At 44.4% G+C, this 24,326-nt stretch overlaps 1 protein-coding gene across 1 annotated transcript in view; it reads right to left on the reverse strand.

The window, feature by feature from the left end:
* The window catches only part of LOC137332208 (electrogenic sodium bicarbonate cotransporter 1-like), a 127,332-nt gene that overhangs the window by 92,176 nt on the left and 10,830 nt on the right, over positions 1-24,326 (reverse strand). The window contains exons 5-9 of the mRNA XM_067995904.1: positions 20,405-20,562; positions 18,887-18,974; positions 14,577-14,731; positions 1,729-1,845; positions 1,209-1,383 (exon numbers count right to left, since the gene is read on the reverse strand). Coding sequence (XP_067852005.1) covers positions 1,209-1,383; positions 1,729-1,845; positions 14,577-14,731; positions 18,887-18,974; positions 20,405-20,562 — 693 coding nt within the window. The remainder of the gene's footprint in view (positions 1-1,208; positions 1,384-1,728; positions 1,846-14,576; positions 14,732-18,886; positions 18,975-20,404; positions 20,563-24,326) is intronic.

Below are 24,326 nucleotides of genomic sequence, written 5' to 3' on the forward strand. Positions count from 1 at the left end.
GGAGGACTGAAGGATCGCAAGTGTTACACCCCTGTTCAAAAAAGGGAGAGGGATAATCCCGGCAATCACAGGCCAGTCAGCCTAATGTCGTGGTGGGGAAATTTTTGGAGACAATAATCCAACTGTTAAAAAAACATATGGGATCCTGGGCTTTATTAATAGAGGCATAGAGTACAAAAGCAAAGAAGTTATGCTAAACCTTCATAAATCACTGGTTAGGTCTCAGCTGGAGTATTGTGTTCAATTCTGGGCACCACACTTCAGGAAGGATCAAGCCTTAGAGAGGGTGCAGAAGAGATTTACTAGAATGGCACCAGGGTTGAGGGACTTCAGTTACATGGAGAGACTGGAGAAGCTGGGGTTGTTCTCCTTAGAGCAGGGAAGGTTAAGGGGAGATTTGATAGAGGTGTGCAAAATCATTAACGGTTTTGATAGAGTAAATGAGGAGAAACTGTTTCCAGTGGCAGAAGGGTCGGCAACCAGAGGATACAGATTTAAAGCAATTGGCAAAAGAACCAGAGGCGACATGAAGAAAGATATTTTTACGTAGTGAGTTGTTATGATCTGGAATGCATTGCCTGAAAGGGTGGTGGAAGCAGATGCAATAGTAACTTTCAAAAGGGAATTGGATAAATACTTGAAGGGAAAAAAATATAGGGCTATGAGGAAAGAGTAGGGGAGTGGGAGTAATTGGATAGCTCTTTCAAAGAGCTGGCACAGTCAAGATGGGCCGAATGGCCTCCTCTTGTGCTGTACCGTACTATGATGCTATGATAACAATATAGCAGGAGAGGATTTTTTTAAAAAGCAAGAAACAGCAGAAAGAAACAGAAGAACATCAGAGAGGAAACAGACAAGCAGAAGAGGAAGAAAGAAACAGAAATCGAGAGAACAGAGAAAGGAGAAAGGTGAGAAGGAAATGCCTTGAAAGAGTGAAGAGCAAGTTATAAATATTGTTGTGTAGCCTGAGGTTTAAAAATATTCTGATAGGTACAAAAACAAAAACACAAAGTGGAAACCAGTTCCCTTTTTTTTTACTTTTGGTGAGACAAACAAAAATATTGGAATTGTCTGACCAGGATACAGTATACAATAATCTGTAATTACTATGACTAAAGTGGCGTTTTATTGTGCAGACACTACAAACTGATCCACCAGATGAATGTTACTCTTAAAATACACAGCACCCAAGTAATCTGCATACAAACCTGCATGTTGTCAGTTGCATCACCCAAGATTCCTCCAAATGTAATTGCATTAGTTACAGCGGCCAAATAGATGAACAGGACAGCTGAAAGACACTGGAGGTTCAGAGCATCATAAAAGTCACTGGCAAACCAAGGTGCTTTTCTTTTGATGTCACTGATGAGCCCCCCAAAACACCTAGAAATGACACAAAAAGATTTGGGTTTGTAAATTGTGAACAGCTTTTACATATTGAAAAGACTTGCCATATTGTGAGGGCAAATTTACTTATACAATACATTTTCTGAATCGATTGCAACAGATTTTCAAAGACTTACATTATCAGAATAATATTCTATTGCTGTATTTAATGTTAAAGGAATACACCTAGTTGCCCCAGTGAATCAGTTGGTAACTGCACTGTTGAGTTTGAAATTGAGCTATAGTGAACAGGAAGGTCCCAGCTTCAATTTCTAATCTGTTCTGAGTTCTCAGCTGAGATGTTAGGTGTAAATAAGCCAAAGGAAGTATGTAAATACTCACTTTCCTGTTCTTTTCAAATCTTCAGCAACATGTAGACTACTCCCGTACCTTTCTTCATGGTGAATATGATTTCCTCTATGCATGTGAATTTTAGAACTACGAGAATACACAGATTTTCTGCAAGATAAAAGAATGTTAATAATGGTAACAAAAATTTAACTGAGCAGTAATTTTAATATACTGCTGTGTTGATGTGGTGTGCAAATGAACATACTATCAAACCAAACTGAGAACAACTTATTTTTGTAACACATTCCAGGCCTACAATGACAGAAGAGCGACTAATATTGCAACACTATCTACATGAGACTCCTTCCAATGGAGCTCACGTTACAAGATACTGTTTATGTTGTTTGTGTGGTTGTCCGTCTGCCTTTGTGGGAGTGAGTGAGAAGGGGGCAAGTTGTAGGAATTGGACAGTACTGAGAATGTCTGCAGCTTCACCTAATTTTATCCTCTCCTCATACAGGCTAGGTTGTCCAGGATGGACATCTTCAGAGGAATCTGGGTTTGGTCATTTCTGAGTCCTCCTCCAGTTAGGATCTGTTCCCTTGCATTAAATGCCATCTTGTTCTGCAAGCAGAGAAATAGTCTTGGCATGTGGTAAATTGAAGGAGCATATGTACAGTAACATTCATGTGCTGAAGCTGCAGCCTATCCTAGGTGTCATTATGTGATGATGCTTCATGTAGTTAGGTTGTATTACAGTGCTTTCATGTGTGCAGCCATTTAAAGTTGTCTAGCCATCTAAATTTGCAGGTGACACCAAATTGGGGGGGGGGGGGTTGCGAAGGAGGGGGTGGCAGGGACATGGGGGACATTCACACCAGAAGGGACAGACAAACCAAATACAAAGAGATGTGAATAGGTGGAGAAAGTGGACTGAAGCGGGACAAATGGCATTTAATAAGGATAACAACAACTTGCATTTATATATCACCTTCAATGTAGTAAAATGTCACAAGGTGTTCACAGGTGCATTATCAAACAAAATTTGACAACGAGCCACATAAGGAGATATAGAACAGGTAAAGGGATAGGATTTAAGGAGTGTCTTAGAGGAGGAGAGAGATAGAGTCAAAGAGATTTAGTATCAAAGGGGGAAAAATTCGATAAGGGTCCGTTTTGGGCAGTGGTAGCCACCCCGCGCCCGACGGACCCTGTGCAGGCAGGACGCAAGTTTGGATCCACGGGAGCACTTACCTGCAATCAGCGTTCCTTTCCAGGCCTTGCACGTGGAATCAATGCAATTTGCACTTTCCACCACCAGAGGGAGTGCAATCTATTAAAGGGAGGATGTTTCTCAGAAATCTCTTAAAGGTAGCTTGTACCTGTTATTTGCTGAAAATAACAGTCTACTGTCTGCATGGAGTCTGAACAGAGATCAGACACCGCACACATAAAACACAGATGCAGATCCCATCCCTTTGTTTACACACTGATGAGTTATGTTAAAACATTGAATAAAGTTGCGCACTACTAAATCCCACATCCTCCAAGCTGCACATCAGACCTCACCAATCTGCCGATCTCAGTTGGTACCAGGCCTGCAAGCGTGCATGCACCAAGGTTCTCTGCTGATGCACTAGAAACCTTGGGTGCAAGAGGTGGACAGAAGGAGGGACATCCTATATCCGCAAGGGGTGGGGGGCAAGAGGCCCTCCAGACATATACTCAAAAGACAGTGGGAGGCAGCAGGTGATGAAGTCAATGCCAGGTGCACAGCATCATGAACATGGATGCAGCGCAGGAAGAAGTTCAATGCTTTCATATGTGTGATGTGGAGATGCCGGTGATGGACTGGGGTTGACAAATGTAAAGAATCTTACAACACCAGGTTATAGTCCAACAATTTTATTTGAAAATCACAAGCTTTCGAAGGCTTTCTCCTTCGTCAGGTGAATGTGGGAATCCTTGAACGTTTCGCATTTATATTCAGAGAACAATACCTGGTGATTACAGATAATCTTTCCAACTGCCCATTGTCAAGGCAATCAAAGTGTTCAGACAGAGAGGTGTTACCTACAGGACCACCGAATATACAAACCGAGGGGCAGCATGTAGACGGGAAATAGGAGGGGGCCAAGGATAGATCGTTGGGGGACTCCAGAGGTAATGGAGCAGGAGCGGGAGTGGGAGTGGGACTGGGAAGAGAAGCCATTGCAGGAAATTTTCTGGCTACGACTGGATAGATAGGAATGAAACCAGGCGAGGGCAGTCCCACCCAGCTGGATAACGGAGGAGAAGCGTTGGAAGAGGATGGTGTGGTCAACTGTGCCAAAGGCTGCAGACAGTTCAAGAAGGATGAGGAGGGATTGTTCACCATGATCACAACCATGATAAGGGCTGTTTCAAGGCTGTGGCAGGGGGCGAAAACCTGATTGAAGGGGTTCAAACATGGAATTATGGGAAAGATGGGCACAGATTTGGGAGGCGACAACACGTTCAAGGACTTTGGAGAGGAAAGAGAAGTTGGTGATGGGGCAGTAGTTTGCAAGGACAGGGGGGTCAAGGGTAATGACATAAGGGTCAAGACAAATGCAAGGTAATTTCTTTCAATACCACAACAGCAAGAGAGCAGACAGAAAAGAGGTAAAAGCAATAAAAATTACAAATGGGATTAAAACTGAGGATGAGCACAAAGTAGTATATTCTGAATGAACATACTTCTTCCAAGTATTCACAAGGGGAGACATGAGCAACATGCCCTCGCAAAACAAAGGTATCCCAAGTAAAATCAATGATTTTGTTATAAATGAGATGAAAAGAGAGAAATGGCGACAGGAAAGAACATGCATCTATATAGTGCCTTTCATTACCTCAGAAAGTCCCAAAGCACTTCACAGTCAATGAAGTATTTCTCAATTACAGTTACTGTTATAATGTAAGGAGATGTGGCAGACAATTTGTACGCTGCGAGGTCCCACAAACAGCAATGACATAAATGTCCAGATTTTCTGTTTTACTGAGGTTGGTTGAGAGATAAATATTGGCCAGGGTACTGGGAGAATTCTCCTATTCTTCTTCAAATAGTGGCATGGAATCTTTTACGTACACCTGAGAGGACAGACACGGACAACTACAGATCCATTAGTCCTACTTCCATACCATGTAAAATGATCGAATTGATTATCAGGAGTAAACTTGGGGAACAATAATAACCTAATTGGCTAATGTGATTAATATTATAATGCTGCCTGCATGAGACATCTTCCAGTGGCGGTCACTTTACACTGTATGCTGCTTATGCGGTCCGCTGTTTGTGTGGTTGCCTGTATGCTTGTATGATATTATATGATAGTGAGTGAGAAGGGGGTAAGGATGGATTCAGAAGGGGAAGATGTTGCCTCACCAACCTCCTCATCTTCTTTGCGGAAGTGACAACCCAAGTGGACTGTGGTAAGCCTTATGACATGATGCACTTCCAAAATAGTTTTGACAAAGTTCCATAGGAAAGGCTATTAATTAAACTCAAAACTGTGAAAATTCAGGGTAACCTTAGGAATGGATAAGATACCAGTTGAAGAATAGAAAACAATGAGTTTTCATAATTGGAGTTATGTCGGAGTGGGGGAAGGTACTGACTGGGTTGCCTCAGAGCTCGGTGCTACGCCTATGAAGAAAAAAAGTAAATGACATGTGGTGAATGTTGGTGAAATGTCTAAGGATGAATGTGAAAGAGACCTCGGGAGTCCTAGTATAGTCAATGGTATATATATCCAGCCAATACAAATCAATCAACAAAGGCAATAGGATGTTGAATTACATAGCCGAAACAGTAAAATATAATCCAGAGGAGATAATTATCAAATTATATTGTATTCCAGTCAGACCACGCCTTGAATACTGCATCCAGTTCTGGTCGCCAAAGAACAAGAAATACATTCAAGCACTGGAGGCAGTGGAGGGAAGAGGCTGATCCCCATTTCTGTGTTATAAGGAAAAACTGCAGAAATTTTGATTGTTAAGGGTATAGAGAAAGTTAATCCAGAATATTACTTTAAATTAAACTGTGGGAGTAGAAGCAGAGAACACAGGTTATAACTAGAGAAGTGCGAGGGAAGTAGCTGAGCAGAGCACAGAGCGCGGGAGAAGTGGCTGAGTGGAGCATAAAGGGAGCGGTGCGAGCAATCAAAAAATCAAGGAAAAGTCAAAAAGTGACATCACAAGACAAGGAGGAGCGTTGTAAGTAGTAGAAGTCAGTAAGTATTTAGTTTATTGGTTAGTGTTTTTAGCGGTTATTGTTCTTAGTGGTTAGTGTTTTTTAGTGGTGAGTATTTTAGGGCAGGATTTTAACAATGAAAAACAGGTGGGTTGGAGGAGGGGGAACATTGAAAGTTGCAACAATTTCAGACCTGCCCCCAACCTGACTCCAACCCACCCAATTCTGGATTTCACCGGGGCGGGACGAGGGGCAGGCAACCAATCTGCTCTCAGGAGGTGGGTTGGACATTAAAGCCTTTCAAGGAAGCTGTGGGCCTCCATTTTGAAAGGTTTTGCGATTTCAACCTTTGGGGGCCGAGATTCCAGGGCCTTCTCCTTCACGTTGCGTGAGAGGAGGTAAGAAGGCCCAGAACTGTTGGTAGGTTCCTTTCTGGCACAGCTTGTGGGCCTGGAGGAGCTTGAGTGCTTCCCCCAGGCACCAACAAGCCTACCTGCAGTGACCTCCCCAACGATCGCCAGCACCCCCCCAACGATTGCAACCCCCCCTCACCCCCACGATCACGGACTCCCGATCCACCAATGCCCCTGTACCACTCATGCCCCCCATGCCCTCCCCCCATCCATACAATCTAAGACTTAGCTGAACACTTAACGTTTCATGTCCTCTTCCTTGCTCTGCTCCCGTCTATCTGAGGCCAGCCTGTCAATCAGGCCGGCCTGTCGGACGGGAAGCTGACAAAAAAAAAGATGTCCTTACGTCAAAATCATAAGGACGTCTGGGAAACCTGTATTTCAGGGTTTCCCGTCTGCGATTCAACGCCCCTGCCCCCTTCCCGGCTCTGAGTCAAAATCCTGGCCTTAGCGTTAACTAAACAGTAAATTGCTTTAAAGCTTAACAAACAGTTTAAATAACTGTTAGCTAACATGGCAGGACAGCAGGGGCACATTGCATGCACATCCTGTGCCATGTGGGAACTCCAGAGCATTTCCTGTGTCCTGGAAAACGACAAATACAGGAAGTGCCGCCAACTGTTCGAGCTCGAGCTCAGAGTTTCTGAGCTTGACGGGCGGCTGGCGTCACTACAGTGCATACGGGAAACTGAAAGTTTCATGCATAGTATGTTTCAGGAGGTGGTCACCCCGCAACTAGAGAGGTCAGTCGGAGAGGGAGTGGGGGATCGCCAGACTGTCTAGGAGGAACAGGCAGGCAGTGCAGGAATCCCCTGGGTGTATGGCATTCTGTGTTGAATACCAGTGAGGGTGTTGACACCGCCAGGGAGTGCAGTCAGGAGCAAATCCACAGCACCGTGGGAGACTCGGCTGAACAGGGAGGGCAAAAGAAATGCAGTTGTTATAGGGGATTCGATAGGGGGATAGACAGTTGTTTCTGCAACCGCCGACGTGAGTCCCGAATAGTGTGTTGCCTCCCTGGTGCTAGGGTGAAGGACATCACTGTGAGGGTGCAGAACATTTTGAGGGGGGAAAGGGATCAGCCAGAAGTCATGGTTCATGTGAGAAACAATGACATATGAAGGAAAAGGGTCGAGATCCTGCAGTTAGAGTTTCAGGAGCTAGGGAGGAAGTTAAACAGCAGGACCTCAAAGATAGTAATCTCTGGATTACTCCCAGTGCCATGCGCTAGTGAGTATAGGAATAGTAGGATAAAACAGATAAATGCTTGGCTGGAGCAATGGTGCAGGAGGGAGGGCTTCAGATTCCTGGGGCATTGGGGCAAGTTCTGGGACAGGAGGGATCTGTTCAAGATGGACGGGTTGCATCTCAACAAAGCTGGGACCAATGTCCTCGCGTGGAGTTAACTAGTACAGTGGGGGAGGGTTTAAACTAATTTGGCAGGGGGATGGGCACCAGAATGAAACATTAGAGAGAAGAAACAAGGTGCACAGAGGACTGGGAGGGACAAATAGCACTAGAATAAAGAATATTTCATAATTAGGAGGGATCAGATAAGGGGCATGTGCGAGGCAATCTAAGATGAGTTTATAATGTATGTGCATAAATGCACGTAATGTGGTAAATAAGGTTGGTGAGCTGCAAGCTCAAGTCGCCACAAGGGACTAAGATATAGTGGCAATAACAGAGACCTGGCTACAAAGTATTCAGGAAAGATAGGGAAGGAAAGGAAGGAGGGGAGGCGGCAGTATTGATCAAAGAAACTATTATACCACTGGAAAGGGATGATGTAGTTGAGAGGTCAAAGACAGAATCTATTTGGTTAGAATTAAGGAACATTAGAGGAGTTATTACGCTATCAGGTGTATACTATAGGCCAGCAAATAGTGGGGAGGACATAGAGGAGCAAATTTGCAGGAAAAAATTGCAGAAAGATGCAAGAGCTATAGAGTAATGATAATGGGGGACTTCAATTATCCCAATATAGACTGAGATAGTAACAGTGTAAAGGGAAAAGAGGGGGAAGAATTCCTGAAATATGTTCAAGAGAACTTTCTAGCACAACGAGGAAGGAAGCAGTGCTGGATCTAGTTCTGGAAATGATGTGGGGCGGAGGAGCAAGTTTCAATGGGGGAGCATTTGGGGAACAGTGATCATAATCCAATCCAGCCAATCCAGCCAATTACCGCCCCATCAGCCTCCTCTCAATCATCAGCAAAGTGATGAATGGTGTAGTCGACAGTGCTATCAAGCGGCACTTGCTCACCAATAATCTGCTCACCGATGCTCAGTTTGGGTTCCGCCAGGACCACTCGGCGCCTGACCTCATTACAGCCTTGGTCCAAACATGGACAAAAGAGCTGAATTCCAGAGGTGAGGTGAGAGTGACTGCCCTTGACATCAAGGCAGCATTTGACCGAGTGTGGCACCAAGGAGCCCAAGTAAAATTGAAGTCAATGGGAATCAGTGGAAAACTCTCCAGTGGCTGGAGTCATACCTAGCACAAAGGAAGATGGTAGTGGTTGTTGGAGGCCAATCATCTCAGCCCCAGGGCATTGCTGTAGGAGTTCCTCAGGGCAGTGTCCTTGGCCCAACCATCTTCAGCTGCTTCATCAATGACCTTCCCTCCATCATAAGGTCAGAAATGGGGATGTTCGCTGGTGATTGCACAGTGTTCAGTTCCATTCGCAATCCCTCAGATTATGAAGCAGTCCATGTCTGCATGCAGCAAGACCTGGACAACATCCAGGCTTGGGCTGATAAGTGGCAAGTAACATTTGCGCCAGACAAGTGCCAGGCAATGACCATCTCCAACAAGAGAGAGTCTAACCACCTCCCCTTGACATTCAACGGCATTACCATTGCCGAATCCCCCACCATAAACATCCTGGGGGTCACCATTGACCTGAAACTTAACTGGACCAGCCACATAAATACTGTGGCTACAAGAGCAGGTCAGAGGCTGGGTATTCTGCGGCGAGTAACTCACCTCCTGACTCCCCAAAGCCTTTCCACCATCTACAAGGCACAAGTCAGGAGTGTGATGGAATACTCTCCACTTGCCTGAATGATTGCAGCTCCAACAACACTCAAGAAGCTCGACACCATCCAGGACAAAGCAGCCCGCTTGATTGGCACCCCATCCATCACCCTAAACATTTACTCCCTTCACCACCGGCGCACTGTGGCTGCAGTGTGTACCATCCACAGGATGCACTGCAGCAACTCGGCAAGGCTTCTTCGACAGCACCTCCCAAACCCACAACCTCTACCACCTAGAAGGACAAGGGCAGCAGGCACATGGGAACAACACCACCTGCACGTTCCCCTACAAGTCACACACCATCCCGACTTAGAAATATATCGCCATTCCTTCATCATCGCTAGGTCAAAATCCTGGAACTCCCTTCCTAACAGCACTGTGGGAGAACCTTCACCACACGGACTGCAGCAGTTCAAGAAGGCGGCTCACCACCACCTTCTCAAGGGCAATTAGGGATGGGCAATTAATGCTGGCCTCTCCAGCGACGCCCACATCCCATGAACGAATAAAAAAAAATCATTCGGTTTAGAATAGTTATGGAAAAGAACAAGGAACAATTAAATGTGAAAATAATTAACTGGAGGAGGGCTAATTTCAGTGAGTTAAAAAGGGATCTTGCCCAGGTGGATTGGAATCAAAAATTAGCAGGCAAAACAGTAATTAAACAATGGGAGAACGTCAATGAGGAGTTGATTTGGCTACAGAATAGACACATTCCTATGAAGGGAAAAGGAAGGGCATCCAAAGCTAGTGCTCCCTGGATGACTAAAGATATAGAGATTAAAATAAAATAGAAAAAGGTGGCTTTTGACGAATGCAAGGTTCATAATACCGTAGTGAACCAAGATGAAGACAGAAAGTACAGAGGAGATCTAAACAAGGGAATAAGAGGGGCAAAGAGAGAGTATGAGAATAGATTAGCGGCTAAAATAAAAGGGAACCCAAAAGTCTTTTAAAAACATATAAATAGTAAAAGGGTAGTCAAAGGAAGGTTGGGGTCGATTCTGGACAAAAATGGAGATCTTCATGTGGAGGCAGAGGGCATGGCTGAGGAACTAAATGAACATTCCGCATCCGTCTTCATTAGAGAAGAGGATGCTGCCATTGCAGCAGTAAAGGGGGAGGTAGTAGCAATATTGGATAGGATAAAAATAGATAAAGAGGAGGTACTTAAAAGATTGGCATACTCAAAGTAGAAAAGTCACCTAGTCCAGATCGGTTATATCCTCGGATACTGAGGGAAGTAAGGGTGGAAATTGCAGACGCTCTGGCCACAATCTTCCAATCCTCCTTAGATATGGGGACGGTGCTGGAGGACTGGAGCACTGCAAATTTTGCACTCCTGTTCAAAAGAGGGGAAAGGGATAAACCCGGCAATTAGAGGCCAGTCAGCCTAACATCGGTGGTGGGGAAGCTTTTAGAAACAATAATCTGGGACAAAATTAATTGGCACTTGGAAAAGTATGGGCTATTAAATGAAAGTCAGCACGGAGTTGTTAAAGGAAAGTCGTGTTCGATTAACTTGATTGTGCTCTTTGATGAAGTAACGGAGAGGGTTGATGAGGGTAGTGCGGTTGATGTTGTGTATGTGAACTTTCAAAAGGTTTTTGATAAAGTACCACATAATAGACTTGTTAGCAAAATTAAAGCCCACGGGATTACATACGAATTAAGAACAGGAGTAGGCCATTCGGCCCCTCGAGCCTGCTCTGCCATTTGATGAGATCACGGCTGATCTGATTGTGACCTCAACCCTACTTTCCCGTCTACCTACTATAACCTTTGACTCCCTTGTTAATCAGGAATCTATCTAACTCAGCCTTAAAAATATTCAATGACCCTGCCTCCAACGCTCTCTGGGGAAGGGAGGTCCACAGACTCACGACCCTCTAAGAGAAAAAATTTCTCCTCATCTCTGTCTTAAATAGGCCACCCCTTAGTTTTAAACTGTGGCCCCTACTTCTAGTCTCTCCCACAAGGGGAAACAGCCTCTCAGCATATACCCCTTCTAGTCCCCTCAGGATCATATATATTTCAATAAGATCACCTCTCATTCCTCTAAATTCCAGTGTATACAGGTCCAACTTGTCCAATCTTTCCTCATAAGATAACCCCCTCATCCCAGGAATCAGTCGAGTGAACCTTCTCTGAACTGCCTCCATAACAATTATATCCTTTCTTAAATAAGGAGACCAAAACTGCACACAGTATTCTAGATGTGGTCTCACCAATGCCCTGTAAAACTGTAGCAAAACATCTCTACTTTTATAGTCCATTCCCCTTGCAAGAAATGACAACATTCCATCTGCAATCTCTCTCCATTTAAATAATATACTGCTTTTCTATTCCTCCTGCCAAAGTGGACAAGTTCACATTTTCCCACATTATAATCCATCTGCCAATTTTTTGCCCACACCCTTACTTCCACCCTTACTTCCCTTTGTAGACTCCTTATGTCCTCTTCACAACTTACTTTCCTACCTACCTTTGTGTCATCAGCAAATTTAGCAACCATACATTCGGTCCAAGTAATTGATATAGATTGTAAATAGTTGAGGCCCAAGCACTGATCCCTGTGGCACTCCACTCGTTACAACCTGAAAATGACCCATTTATGCCTACTCTCTGTTTCTTGTTAGCTAACCAATCCTTTATCCATGCTAATATGTTACCCCTACACCATGAGCTCTTATTTTGTGTAGTAACCTTTGATGTGGCACCTTGTCAAAAGGCTTCTGGAAATCCAAGTACACCACATCCACAGGATCCCCTTTATCCACGTTGCTTTTTAAAAGGGCATCAAAAGGATTAAAAGAACAGTGGCAGCTTGGATACGAAATTGGCTAAGGGACAGAAAGCAAAGAACGGTTGTTTATCAGACTGGATTGAAGTATACAGTGATGTTCCCCAGGGGTTGGTTCTCGGACCACTGTTCTTTTTGATATACATTAATGACCTGTACTTGGGTATACAGGGTATAATTTCAAAGTTTGCAGATAACACGAAACTCAGAAATATAGTAAACAATGTGGAGGATAGTAACAGACTTCAGGAGGACATGGACAGACTGGTGAAATGGACCGATACATAACAGATGAAATTTAACGCAGAGAATTGTAAAGTGATACATTTTGGTAGGAAGAATGACGAGAGGCAATATAAGCTAAATGGTACAATTTAAACGGAGCGTAGGAACAGAGAGGCCTGAGGGTGTATGTACTCAATTCTTTGAAGGTGGCAAGACAAGTTGAGAAGGCTGTTAAAAAAGCATTTGGGATCCTGGGCTTTATTAATAGAGGCATAGAGTGCAAAAGCAAGGAAGTTATGTTGAACCTTTATAAAATACTGGTTCGGCCACAGCTGGAGTACTGTGTTCCATTCTGGGCACCACACTTTAAGAAAGATATCACGGCCTTAGAGAGGGTGCAAAAGAGATTTACTAGAATGGGACCATGGATGAGGGACTTCAGTTATTTGGAAAGTCTGGAGAAGCTGGGGTTGTTCTCCTTAGAACAGAGAAGGTTAAGAGGGGATTTGATAGAGTTGTTCACAATCATGAACGGTTTTGATAGATTAATCTATCACAGTGGCAGAAGGGTTGGTAACCAGAGGACACGGATTTAAGGTGATTGGCAAAAGAGCTAGAGGCGACTTGAGGAAACATTTTTTTACGCAGCGAGTTGTAATGATCTTGAATGCACTGCTTGAAAGGGTGGTGAAAGCAGATTCAATATTAACTTACAAAAGGGAATTGGATAAATACTTGAATAGAAAAAAATTACAGGGCTATGTGGGAAGAGCAGGGGAATGGAACTAATTGGATAGCTCTTTCAAAGAGCTGGCACAGGCATTATGGGCCGAATGGCCTCCTCCTGCTGTAGCTGCTATGAAACTATGAAGGGTACTTTTAGGATTGATATTAGAAATTCTTCTGAGCACAAAGAGTGAGATGTGGTAAGTGAGGTCTGTTTTGTGTTGAGATGGCTCTAAGGTGGCAATGGAAGATTGGAATAGGGTTCCCCTTCTGTGGCAGACTTAGTAACCCGGAATGCTGAGCCAGCTAAGCTTCCAGGGCAGTGTTGATTATTGAACACCCAGCCTGGCTCATTAAGCAGACATATCACTTGGAGTTGGGATTCTTACCACTCGGCTCCAGATAACTCTGCAAGGTAGTGCCCTGATGTATAGGGTGGTCCACACTGGACAAGCAGCAGGAAGCTTATCCGTACTCTGTGCAGGTAGGTTGCCTGTTTCTAACTGGTTAAATTCCAGCAGTACCCTTGCAAACACTTGGGGGCCCCATAAGCTCTTGTAACTTTAGTAAGCAGGCTATGTCCCTTCCAGGGCACAGTGTGCACTCCAGATCAAGTAAACAAAAACTCTACCTGTAGCTTTCAGTAGCTTGGTTTCAAGGTTCTTAAGCATGATGATGAGTTTCTGCAAATATCAGATGCCCAGCTGACCCAAAACAAAATGTGAAAACTGAAGGGGACAAAGTGCTTCCCTCTCAGAGATAATCTGGGCTCTTTTCACACACTTTCCAGCATGGATTACTTTGGCAAAGATTCATGAACAGATTGCTTATTTACCTTCTCAGCAGGGTGGGGGCAGGGATGGTACATGGCATGAAGTGGACAAGGGACATAAAACAGAAAAATCACTTAAAATAGAGAAAATAAATAAAAGTTAAAAAGACTTTCACAAATTGCAAACAAAAATTGTAAGAATGATACTTTGTGGATTTTCTTTATTCAACAAAAAGCTATTCTCCATTTACCAAAGATCGAACAGTTGTTCAATGGGAGAAAGCTCAGCAATACTGTCCCTTTGGGAATTTTTGGTGTGATGGCCATATGACCTCCATTCCCCATACAATATGTGTAACCTACCCCAGGGCTAATTCTCAGTTCTTTTCACTGTAGGAAATATAATGAAAGAATAGCTTTCAGAAATCACTGAAATATTGATCTCAGCTTTTTCCATCAGAGAAGTATGGAGATGTAAATAAACAATGCCTTTTAGAAAGGGAGGTAATATCCCCAGATAAGTCACCTCGTGTCACTTTTGTGGATTCTCTAGCAGCTGAGTATAGGCAGCAAGTGGATTATTTTCCTGCTCTCAGACAGGGAACAGTCCATGTGGCTGTAATTTCCCTGCTTGGTTGGTGGATTTATTCTATTGTATGTGGAGGACAAAAAATTAAAAATTAATCAATTTACTCAGCCCTTACCGCTTGTGCAGTGATGGAAGAATCTTTGGCGGTGGTAGCCGTACAGTGGGATCCCACCTCCCTGGAGGTAACACAGTTGCCTCATCAAGGAACTCATCAATTCCTGCTACTAGGTCTTCTCTCACTTTTGCCTTGAATGCCACAACATGGAATAACTGCAAAATAGTTCTTACAGATTATTTAATCAGCTAATCAAAACAATGAATAATTCTTTAAAAAGTAATTACCAACCATTTAGATTATTTGCTAAACATCTAATATCAAAGGAATACTAATTTAAAAATTAAAAAATGTTTTCTTAGTTCATGTAAAATCCTATTCCGGAAGTACAATTCAGTGGTAAAACCTATATGACCAAATTGAAAAATGCTGGCCCAGAATTTGCTGCCAAAATAATGGCGAGTTTAATGCGCACGCTGGCAAGGAAGAGATACCCTGTGAATTGTGAATCGCCACAAGTTGCTGGATGATTTTGTGCCATTCCACCGTTAGCCTCGCAAAACCGGCAGCTTGCCCTCAGTTTCCCAGTGAGTTTCATGAAGTTGCTGCATTTGCACATTAATTGCCCATTAAACTCGTCACAGAAAGTTAGGGCTGGTGATTAACAGCATAAGTAACTTTTTAATGAGGAGATTTATGTTCCTGCAATGCCAATCAACCTCTCCGGCCCGAAAAGGGAACAATTTAAACTGTGGAGTCTTATTCCTACAAGTACTAAATTATTGTTAGAGATTTTATAAAATTTAATTAAAAAAATCTTTTTTCTTACTTTTCCTTCCCGTCTCTTTTTTCTCTTTCTTAATCCAATCTTTCTTTCCCTCCCTTTATTTCTCTTTCTGTACCTGATTTGACTCTAATTTACCCTCCTTCTCCATCGTCCCTCTGTTTCTTCCTCAATCCTTAAATCTCATTGGTTAAGCAGATAGTCTGTTGGTCCCGTCGTTCACTAAGGTCTCAGATGCTCCGTTATCCTCACAGTTCCAGAAACTTACAGGGCAAAAAATTTTCAAGCTGAAGGGTGAGGAAAAGTTTAACTAACACGGCATGCCACGAGATGTCCCACTCCAGGAAAATCTGGGCCAATATGATTTTAGCTTTCATTAGAATCCGATACCATACTCAAGTGTAAACAATAGGCAGATGTGACGTAGAAGTCCCACAAAGCAGCTCAAGGGGACGGAATTGTGGCGGGGCAAGTCTTCCACCCACCACTGTCATCCCCCGTGCCAGAGATAAGAGAATTTGAATATTGCACGTCTATCGGAGAGCAAGAGGCTGAGGAGGCGGAATTTGGAGCGGCATCCGGTCACTCCTAGAGGGGGCACCAAAGGCCTGGATAGGGTCGAAGAAAAATGTCTTAATTGTTCTGCTTCCCTGCAGGAAATGGTGGGGCAACTTTGTTAGAGATCCCTTTCTGTTCTTTTTTCATTTTTCTACGGTCTCATTAAGGTCCAGAACAGGACCTAGGCCTGCGCTCAGCAGACATTAATCCTGCTGGGCCTATCAGGGGCGCTTTGGATGGAATTCCTGGGGTGCCCTCAATCCCAGATGTGTCCTGAAAGTTGTTTTTGAACGCAACGTGACAGGCAGAAGCACCCTCGCACCAACCCCCCCAACCCTCCTCAATGAAGCGTAATTCCGTGGGGAATTTTAGAGAGGCAGAAACCCAGTAGATTCAGGTTCCTCCTCAAGTTAAGGTTCCCGCACCCCGCATAATTGCCCCACAGTTACATCTCCCAAATCACAGAACATTGCTATCCATTTCCTGGAGACAGTGCAGCCTAAAGTTGCAAAATGGTCGGCGCACCTGTTCACATGGGCTTGGGGGCTGCGCTAAATTGGTCCCTGTGCATGCTTAGCATCAAATAAGCAGGTTGCCAATGCTACTCATGCTCTTTACTAGCAGCTCAGCTAACAGAGTGACATGGAAAATCGGACGTCAGTGGTGTCTGATAAAGGCAGCCAGCACCTCTTAAGGGGAGGTGCGCTGTGACTGCAATCAGCTTCATTATGAACATCACTGAAATGACAGGCAGAAGAGATATTGGAAGGACTTTCCGTTGTTCAAATGCAGCTTTGGAGGTGCTGGTGGAGGAGGTCGGCAGGAGGAGGGACCTCATCGTTCCACCAGTGGGCAGAGGTGGCAGAGTAGATCAGCACCAGAAGCATGGCTCTAAGAACCTCGCTGCAATGAAGAAACAGTTCAATGACCTGACAAGGTAAGACTCTTAACTCATATCTCTCATTACTCTTTGCTTAGCCCTGCATTACCTGTAGCCTCAGCACTCACAACCCTTCCCTCCACCAGTCTCCTTCAATTACTGCAGCACTCTTCACTCCACCTTCTACTGCAGCACTCTGCACCTGCTACTCTCCTCATTATCACTTCCCTCACCTCCTCACACCTGTGTCATCTTTCACAGACCAGCCACATTATTGTACCCTGACATGCACATCCTCTGACTAGGCTAACACTCCCTTCTTTCTTGCAAGAGAAGCTGGTGCAGAAAAACAGGAAGCATGCAGACACAGGGAAGACCAAGCATTTATGAGAATCTCTCATATAAATATCCTGTCCTCTCTGGAAGAGACCGTCATGGACATTGTGGGCAGGAGGCGCATCAGGAGTGTGGCTCCTGGAGAGGCTGGAGGAGAAGTTCTGTAGGATTTTTAGTTATTCCACTCTCTTTCCTTCCCACTGAAATCTCATCCTCAGCAGTCACTCATCGGTTCTGCTTACCCTTGGCTCTCTCTTCCCTTTCAGAACCTGATACTCTAGAGGGCACAACAGGACCACAGGAAGAGGAGTACATCCCTCCAGAAGATCCAGCGTCACTCAACCTTACCCAAGCAAACACCAGTTCAGAGACTGGCACCCTGCATAGTTTTAAGGCTAAAGTACTGGGATCTGCACTGGGAGAGCACAAGTGCATAGGAGCAAAGGCAGATTGATAGGTCAGTCCAAGAAGCATGTCGCCGGAGGGCGACCTCGCCTCCTAGCCCCGCAGCAGAGGTTGGAGATGAAGACTTTGAGGACCCAGCTTGTAGAAGAGAACTATTCGCTATACAGCACAAACTTCTAAGTGCACTGGGCACCTTGCCAGTGAACTTTAGTACAATGACAGAGAACACGGAGGAATCCAACTTCAACTTGTGTGGAGTCTTTGAACACGGCAGCCAGACCATGCAGTCAACTATGGAGCAAATGGTCAGCTCTATGAACATTGCATTGGGAACCACAATGATGGAGGCTCTGCTGGCAGCTCTAACAGCTTTAATGGAAGCTCAGGCTGCTCTCATCTTGGCTCTGGGATTTGGCATGTCCTCTGGCTTGCAAAGCATGAAGGACTGCATTGATAGGGACTTTGTGAGCATCTCATCACTTATGCACTCTGTTCTTGCACAGAGTGGGGAAGGGCTGAGGTGCAGCTCCATGAGAGGGGCATTGGCTCCATAGGAGAGGCAGATGCTGTCCTCTCTTGGGATAAAAGCATGCCTGCTTAAGCAATTGTTAAATGAAGAGTGAAGAAATGTCTTGGATTGTTTTGGTCTTGATATTCTTAAGTCATGTAAAATCAACACCCATGAAGTTGGACTGTAAGAGGGCATTTAGATGGTAGCTGTGAGGACTGGGTTAGGTGAATGCAGGGTCTGTTGGTGCATTGAGGAGGGGGGAACATTTATGAGAATCTCTCATCAATGAGTTGCTGCCTGAAAGCTCTGGCAGCTGGCAGCACTGCTGGGCCTTGGTCTTCCTCTGCAGCCTTAGCTTCCTGATCCTCTTTTTCCTGTTCTACCTCAACTTCTTACTGCTCTTGTGGCTCCAACGCTTGCCCCTTTCCTAAGGCAAAGTTGTGCAGCATGCAGCACACAATGGCAAATCTTGACACTCATTCTGGACTATATTGAAGACACCTCCAGATCTGTTGAGGCATTGGAACCTCTGCTTGAGTGGCTTGATGGTCTTCTGTATGAGACCCCTGGTTCTGGCGTGGCTCTCATTGGATGCATGCTATGCTATCAGCAAGACGATCATGCAGAGGAAAATAAAAGGCCAAAGATTAAGAAAAGATGGTTGGGTGATACAAGAGGCTGTACAGGAATACCAATCAGATTGGCAACATGGGAGTGGGATTGTGCACATGGCTGTTTCACCTCAGACATGAGGATGATACTTAAAGAGAAGAAAGCATTACAGTTATCAAATGCTATGTGAGGTAGATAATTGTAACTTGTACACACGTCACATTTTTTGTACAATTAACAGATTACATCAAAAGCTTTAATTTTAGCATTTACTCCTAGCTTGCCTCATCTGTAAGCAGAGTTGCAATAGCTCTCCCAATCTGATGATAAGCCATTGCCTTAGCTTTTGGCCCCAGAAGAATGAACAGAAACCTGAAAGAGAAAGAAAAAGATACACTATTTCTGTGTAGACTGTTCTAGAGCAATATGTTTTGTTTTAGGGTAAATTTTGTGAGGCCCAGTGTCGCCTCAAACACAGCCAGCGTGTATCAGAAAATCGGAGGCATGTTGGCTGTGTATCCGGGGCCTCACAAAATTTACCCTTTTTTAATGGACTGAGAAACAAATTAGAATCTAATAAAAGTAATTTATAATATAATATATAATATAGAAAATATAACACAAAAGGGGGCCATTTGGTTCATTGTGCCTGTGACAGAGCTAGATTTTTGGAATTTGTATTAAAATAAGATCAAGTTCTGTCCAGTAAAAGGGGAGCACCGCTCCTTATTCCTGTTAGGGAAGTTACTGAAGCAGAACATTATGTTGCACATTAAGAATAGGTACAAGTTGCAGTAAAAAAAGAGGATGAACAATTGCAAATCCATTTAAACATATGGAGTGATATTAATTTTCCAGCATGAAATGCATTAAATTAGGTTAATGAAAGTCTAAATGACTAATACTTGGTAAATCTGCATAAACAGAACACATGAGCTAGCCCATCTTCAGTGGGTAAATACACTGACCGGTATCATACTGAGTCATACAGACAAGGTTCAATTCCAAAATGGATCTGAGCTGTTGCTGTAGTGAGGTACTAAAATTAGCTCTAGTGTCTCTGTGCAGGGAAGGGGGAATAATAAAGGATTTCCACTCCTAATTGCTATCCAGTGACTTGCTGCTGAAAAGTGGGCATCTGTGGACAATGGATGGGGACAGGATCGGGCTGAACTATGGGGGTCCCCCATATTCAAATAACCTTGCAACAACCACTGTTCGGACTCATGCTCGGAGAATGCCATTTGAGAAGATACGGAAAACATCCACAGAAACATATCCAAGCATAAGCCAGTGGGAAAGGGTGATTTAAATCATAGAATCAGAAAATGATACAACACAGAAGGAGGCCAATCGGCCCATCATGCCTGTGCAGGCTCTTTGAATGAGCTTTCCAATTAGTCCCACTCCCCTGCTCTTACCCCATAGCCCTGCAAATTTTCCCCTTCAAGTATTTATCCAATTCTCTTTTGAAAGTTATTAATGAATCTGCTTCCACCATCGTTTTAGGCAGTGCAATCCAGATTAGAACCATATAACTTAAGTCTTTCATCCCTGGTATCATTCTAGTAAATCTTCTCTGCACCCTCTCTAAGGCCTTGACATCATTCCTAAAGTGTGGTGCCCAGAATTGGCCAAAATACCCTGCTGAGGCCTGACCAGTCTTTAGCATAACTTCCTTGCTTTTGTACACTATGCCTCTATTTATAAAGCCAAGGATCATAGTGATTAAAATAATATTTTCAACAATACATGAAGCTGAAATTAATTCTAAACAAACCCATATGACACAATATCCTTACCTGGTTGGCATTGGAACCTCTGTAAGAGCCCCTAGGATCATAGCCTGCTGTAATCGGACAAAGGCAATAAATGGCTTATCCAAAAAGTCTACTTCACCTACAAGCACATTTGTTGCTTCAGCACCCTCTGGGATCTGCTTCTTGAACTTATTTTTCAGCTAAAATAATAAAGATTTTAAAAATGTTAGAAATGTGAACATAACTTTGGGTGAAATTGTAATGGAATGCAATTTTCATCTCTTATATGAATTAACTTTAGATCAAAACTGTAAACTGGTGTATTTCCTTAATCTGTCCTCTTTAATGGTAACATATTCTATTTCTCAATATATCCTTTTTATCTATCATATATTAGAAAATAAATTAACCAACATAAGTTCCAATGTTGAACAATTAATGAAAGTGGGTATATATACCTTGTGATGTGCAAAAGTCATATAGACTGGAAGGCTGTAGGTTTGTGTCAGCCATGGCCCAGTGGGTGGCACTTTTGCCACTGAGGCAATAGGTTGTGGGTTCAAGTCCCAGTGCAGTACTGAGGGAGTGCTGCACTGTTAGGTGCCTTCTTTCGGATGAGACATTAAACCAAGACCCCGTCTTCCCTCTCAAGTGGACGTAAAAGATCCCATGGCAATATTTTGAAGAAGAGCAGGGGAGTTATCCCCAGTGTTCTGGACAATATTTATCCCTCAACCAACACCATTAAAGCAGATTATCTGGTCATTATCACATTGCTGTTTGTAGGAGCCTGCTGTGCACAAATTGGCTGCCGTGTTTCCTACAGTACAATAGTGACTACACGTCAAAAGTATTTCATTGGCTTTAAAGCGCTTTGAGACATCCTGCGGTCATGAAAGGCACTACATAAATGTAAGTTTTCCATTTTTTTTTGATTCCTTGTCTTTGCTGACTTAGCTGAAAGGGAGCAGTGGGCAATGCAATGGTCTCTGTGCTTTTTGGAAAAGAAAAGGGAAAGATAATCAGGCAAGATTCCTGCGCTTGATTGCTATCTAACGATCCCCGCAGGAAAATGTGTATGTGTGGTTTTAGGGTGAGGTTAGCATTAGTCTCAGCTGTAATGGCGAGTTATCCAAAAATAGGCTGGAGGAGAGAATAACTGTGGTGAGAAAAAAGGGGTGCTTACGACTGTTTTCTTAGTCAATATGCTGCTGCCCAACTGGGAAGTAGAAAAGACCAATTTTAAGTTTAGGTACACAACAGGGGCAGGGCGGGGGGTGGGGGGGGGAACATGTCCGCTGCCTGCCACCCGTCCTTTGTAACTGCCATGAGACCCGAGCCATTTTGAGGTTCAACCCTCATTTTGAAGCTGCCGGCGAGCTGCATGCACCAAACCAGTGCTCCAAGGCAGCTTGCTGGTTGAGGGGGGCAGGAAATCTGATGAAGTTCTGCACACCTGAAACGTTAATTCGCCCACTTGTTTCGTCCACAGATGCTACCTGACCTGCTGAGTGTTTACAGCATATTCTATTTTTGTTGCAGATTTCCAGCACCTGCAGTATTTTGCTTTTTTGTTCACATATAACAATGATTGCTTGGTTGACCAGAGACCTGCTACCAGTGGAACCATACCCAAACAAGAGTCAGCACTTTCAATAGAGGAGGGGGAAAAAGGAGGAAACAGGGGGAAGAACATTAGAGATAGACAATGATCAACCAGTTTGCACATAGATAGATAGTGCTGTGACTTTTTTTTAGGAGCAATATTGGTACGTGTTGTTTACAACATAACAAATTGATCAGAACATATAAACAAAGGTATAGGAGCTGGTCTTTCATTGCTAGCACTGTTGCAGCTAGATCTGTCATCTTCCAGTTGTTGAAATTTAACATGTTTAATGTCTGGTTTTCAATCACGAATGTTGCTTTTGTAAAAATGTTTTTAGAAAACTGAAATTGTCGAGGAAAATCTGGTGGGGACCATGTGCATCCATTTGCCCATCCAATTCAATTTTCAGGCAGGCTTTCCAGCAATCCTGCCCAAAACAGGCTGTTTAAATATGTCAATTGGGGTCCTACATCTGTGTAGGTCCTGCATTCCAATTTTTATGGAGAAATGGGCATGCTTGTCCCACTTTCTCCAGGCATTGAGAGGCCTAACCAGAGGGCCTTAAAGGGACCGCAGGAGGCCTCTCTGAAAAGGTACATTTTTGTTTTTTTTTATTGATTCTTGTGGGGCCAGGAGGAGCTAGAGAAAATCTTCTGAGCAACTGATGGCCCTTTAGACAGCCGATTTTGCACCACAGGAAACCGGCAAACTGCAGAGGAGCTTCTGCTTGGCACCCACAGCTCGCCAAGAAAATGTAAATGAAGTCTGAACCTGAAAATTGTGTGAGCTTCTCAACTGCCACATTGGGTTGGCATTGTGGGCACACTGCCAATTTAGTGCCCGTTTGGCACCCAAGTAGAAAATCTCCCCCATTATTTCTTGAATCAGTATTTCAATGAAAAGTTCATTGGTGACTCCACTAAACATAAGGTGTCATTTCATCAGAGTGAGATAATGGGCCCAATATTAGGAAGGCGGCGGGTTGGCAGTGGGTAACGCGCCCAGTGAAATCGGGGTGCTCCACACGCGATTGCAGCCTGATTGAAGGTACATACCTTTGCTTCCGGGTTTCGCGCTGGAAAGCTGCGCAGCGGGCGGACTGCGCATGCGCAGCGTTGGCTGTCAGCTGGAGCAGCCCTATTTAAAGGGGCAGTCCTCCACTGACTGATGCTGCAGAAAATAGGAAAAAATTACAGCATGGAGCAGCCCAGGGGGAAGGCTGCTCCCAGGTTTAATGATGCCTCACTCCAGGTCTTATTGGATGCGGTGAGGAGGAGGAGGACAGAGATCTTCCCTCCAGCAGGCGGGAGGAAGTGGCCTGCCTCTGCCACCAAGAAGGTCTGGCTCGAGGTGGCAGAGGAGGTCACCAGCATCACCAACATATCGCGTACCTGCATACTGTGCAGGAGGCGCTTCAATGCTTCAAGTAGGTCAGCCGAAGTGAGTACACTTACTCATTCCCCTACACTCCGTCTGCCACATCACTGCCCCCACCCCACATCTCCTTCTGCACTGTCAACACTACTCTATCACATCACTCCTCACACCCACTCAAAGCTCATCCTCATCTTACCTGCACTTACTCACCTCGCCAGTACTCATCCCGCCACTACCACTCAACCCAATCCTCATACAATCTCATGGCTCTATCGCATACTCACCCTCTCATGCATCTCTTTCATGGTCAGCCTCACCCAACCTGCCACTACCTGTGCTGCAGCCACAGGGCATGCATCACATATCTGCAGTAGGAAGGATAAGGCAAACGTGTCATGAGCATGAAGGGGATGCACAAGGGTGTTTGAGGGTTTGTCATGGTTTTTACTTATATTTAATTTCTGACCAACTCACATAACATATTATATTGTCACCACTACTGCCACGTCTTTGCGAATCTTGTCTGGTTTGTGCAATAATGCCCTTTCCTGAGGATCACTATGAAGACCCACAACTGATGCCACCCATTGTGTCACTGCAGAGTGGGTGTAGGTGTATTTGCAGGGCTCTTTTGTGGAAACGACTGAGAGACATCGGCGATGTCCCCGGTGGCACCCTGGAAGGATGCGAAGGAGAAGTTGTTGAGGGCAGTGGTGACTTTGACAGCGACAGGTAAGAAGATGGTGCTCGGGCCAGCTGGGAGCAGCTCGGCATGAAGAAGGCTGCAGATGTCCACCACTACATGTCGAGTGACTCTGAGCCTCCGTGTGCACTGCTGCTCAGAGAGACCCAGGAAGCTGAGCCTCGGTCTGTAGACCCTCTGGCGAGGGTAGTGCCTTCTGCGACACATCTCTCTCTGCCGTTGCCCTCTCTCCTGCTGTGCAGGTGGATGTGTCACAGCACTGTGTTGTGGAGCTC

Source organism: Heptranchias perlo, chromosome 14 (genome assembly GCF_035084215.1).
Source record: "Heptranchias perlo isolate sHepPer1 chromosome 14, sHepPer1.hap1, whole genome shotgun sequence".
NCBI lineage: Eukaryota > Metazoa > Chordata > Chondrichthyes > Hexanchiformes > Hexanchidae > Heptranchias > Heptranchias perlo.